The 1,547-nt window shown below is 59.5% G+C and overlaps 1 protein-coding gene across 1 annotated transcript in view; it reads right to left on the minus strand.

Moving 5' to 3' along the window:
* Positions 1 to 1,547, minus strand: part of KLK8 (kallikrein related peptidase 8) — an 11,304-nt gene extending 9,757 nt beyond the window's left edge. The window contains exons 1-3 of the mRNA XM_044668493.1: positions 1,490 to 1,547; positions 644 to 787; positions 52 to 208 (exon numbers count right to left, since the gene is read on the minus strand). Coding sequence (XP_044524428.1) covers positions 52 to 208; positions 644 to 787; positions 1,490 to 1,547 — 359 coding nt within the window. The remainder of the gene's footprint in view (positions 1 to 51; positions 209 to 643; positions 788 to 1,489) is intronic.

The raw sequence follows: 1,547 nt of genomic DNA on the forward strand, positions 1-1,547 counted from the left end.
CCCCCCCCCCCCCAAGCCTTGCTTCCTTAGGGACCCATGCTTCAGGCTCACGGTTTCTGACAGTGGGCTGCTGTGAGTACCCACTGAGGGGCCACCAGGACCCCCCCACAGATAAGCCGCACACCCTGGAACAAGCCAATTTGCCAGGGCTGGGAGTGGGGTTCACAGGGCTGTCCCTCTAGCACTCTGGAATCCTGCACCCAGGACCCTGCAATAGCAAAGGAGGGAAAGATGGTTACTGAGGTGCCCAGAGCAAGAGGAAGTGGAGCATGACGGCTCTTTCTGTGGTACCCCAACCCCAATGCTACCCTTAAAATTCTCCATTCACCCATGAGTCATCCCAAGACTGACCCACTATGTTAGGCTTGTAGAACCTATCAGAGACATTCCCAATCCCATGTCCCCATAGGCATTTGCACACTCCAACGGGCTCTCAGAAAGGGTCCCATAATCTCTCCCACAGTCCCTCAAATGCTCCCAGACTAGCCCCCCACTTCCCACATGTTCCCATATGTTTGTTTGCCTCTTCCCCCCACCCCAGTGTCCAGCTATATTCCTCCAGAATCCCACAAAGCCTCAGAAGCCCAAGGAAAACTACCCTTGGTACCGTTCCCCCATGCTAGAATCCCCTCCCCACCCTCACCTGCACAGGTTGTCAGCAGCAGTGGGAGGAAGGCCCAGCGCTTCCAGGTACAGAAGCAGGAGCTCCAGGAGCCTGAAGAGGGTCCCATGGCAGGGCCTGCTAGGCTGGGCAGTGGGAGGAAAGTCAGGAGGACATTAAGCAACCCTGGAGGGAAGGGGGGCAGGTGACAGAGTCCCAAACACCTAGCCCTGAAGTGAAGGAAGGGGCCTGAGGGTGAGAGATTGGAGGAAAGAAGGGCCAAGAGCTGGGTGATTAGGCCTCCGAGGGGAGTAGGAGACGGATGCCTGGGTCCCTGTGGGAAGTGTGGTGCCTGAAGGGGAAGGGGAAGAGGGAAGGGCTAGGAATAAGGACGTCTATAGGTCCCTACTGGGGGGGAGGAGGGGGGAGGGTCTACTCCCCTGAGTCTCTAAGAGAGGCTGGGGCTGCTCAGTCTTGGCTTCCTCACCTTAGGAACTCCTCCAAGGGGAGTTCTGGGCTCAGGCTCCTGGCTGGTTCCCCCCCTTGGGGTTCCTATGATGCTTCAGGTCGCCTGGTCCCCAGCTGTCACCAGCTCTTTGGGCCAGAGCCTTTTAAGGGGGCGGACCCAGCCCGGCCCGGCCCTCCCTGGCCCGCCTCGGCCCGCTCCGCCTCTTCTTGCTAGGCAGTCTCTTCTCAGGAAGGCGGCGTGGGAACCAGAAGTCTGGCGGGATCCAAGGGACTGGAAATCAGTACTCCTGGGTCCCTAAGAGGCGTGAGGCTTGCTTTGGTACCTCCATCACTACAGGTCCGGAGGGAGTGACCGCTGGCCGCAATCGGACCTTAAGTAGTAAGTTTAGGGCGTGGGGGCGGGTTAGAAGTCCCGGGGACCTGTGTCCCAGGAGCGGCGGGTGGAGAGATCCGGGACGGCTGGTTTGGGAGGCGCCAT

Source organism: Gracilinanus agilis, chromosome 3 (assembly GCF_016433145.1).
Source record: "Gracilinanus agilis isolate LMUSP501 chromosome 3, AgileGrace, whole genome shotgun sequence".
In the NCBI taxonomy this organism is placed as follows: domain Eukaryota; kingdom Metazoa; phylum Chordata; class Mammalia; order Didelphimorphia; family Didelphidae; genus Gracilinanus; species Gracilinanus agilis.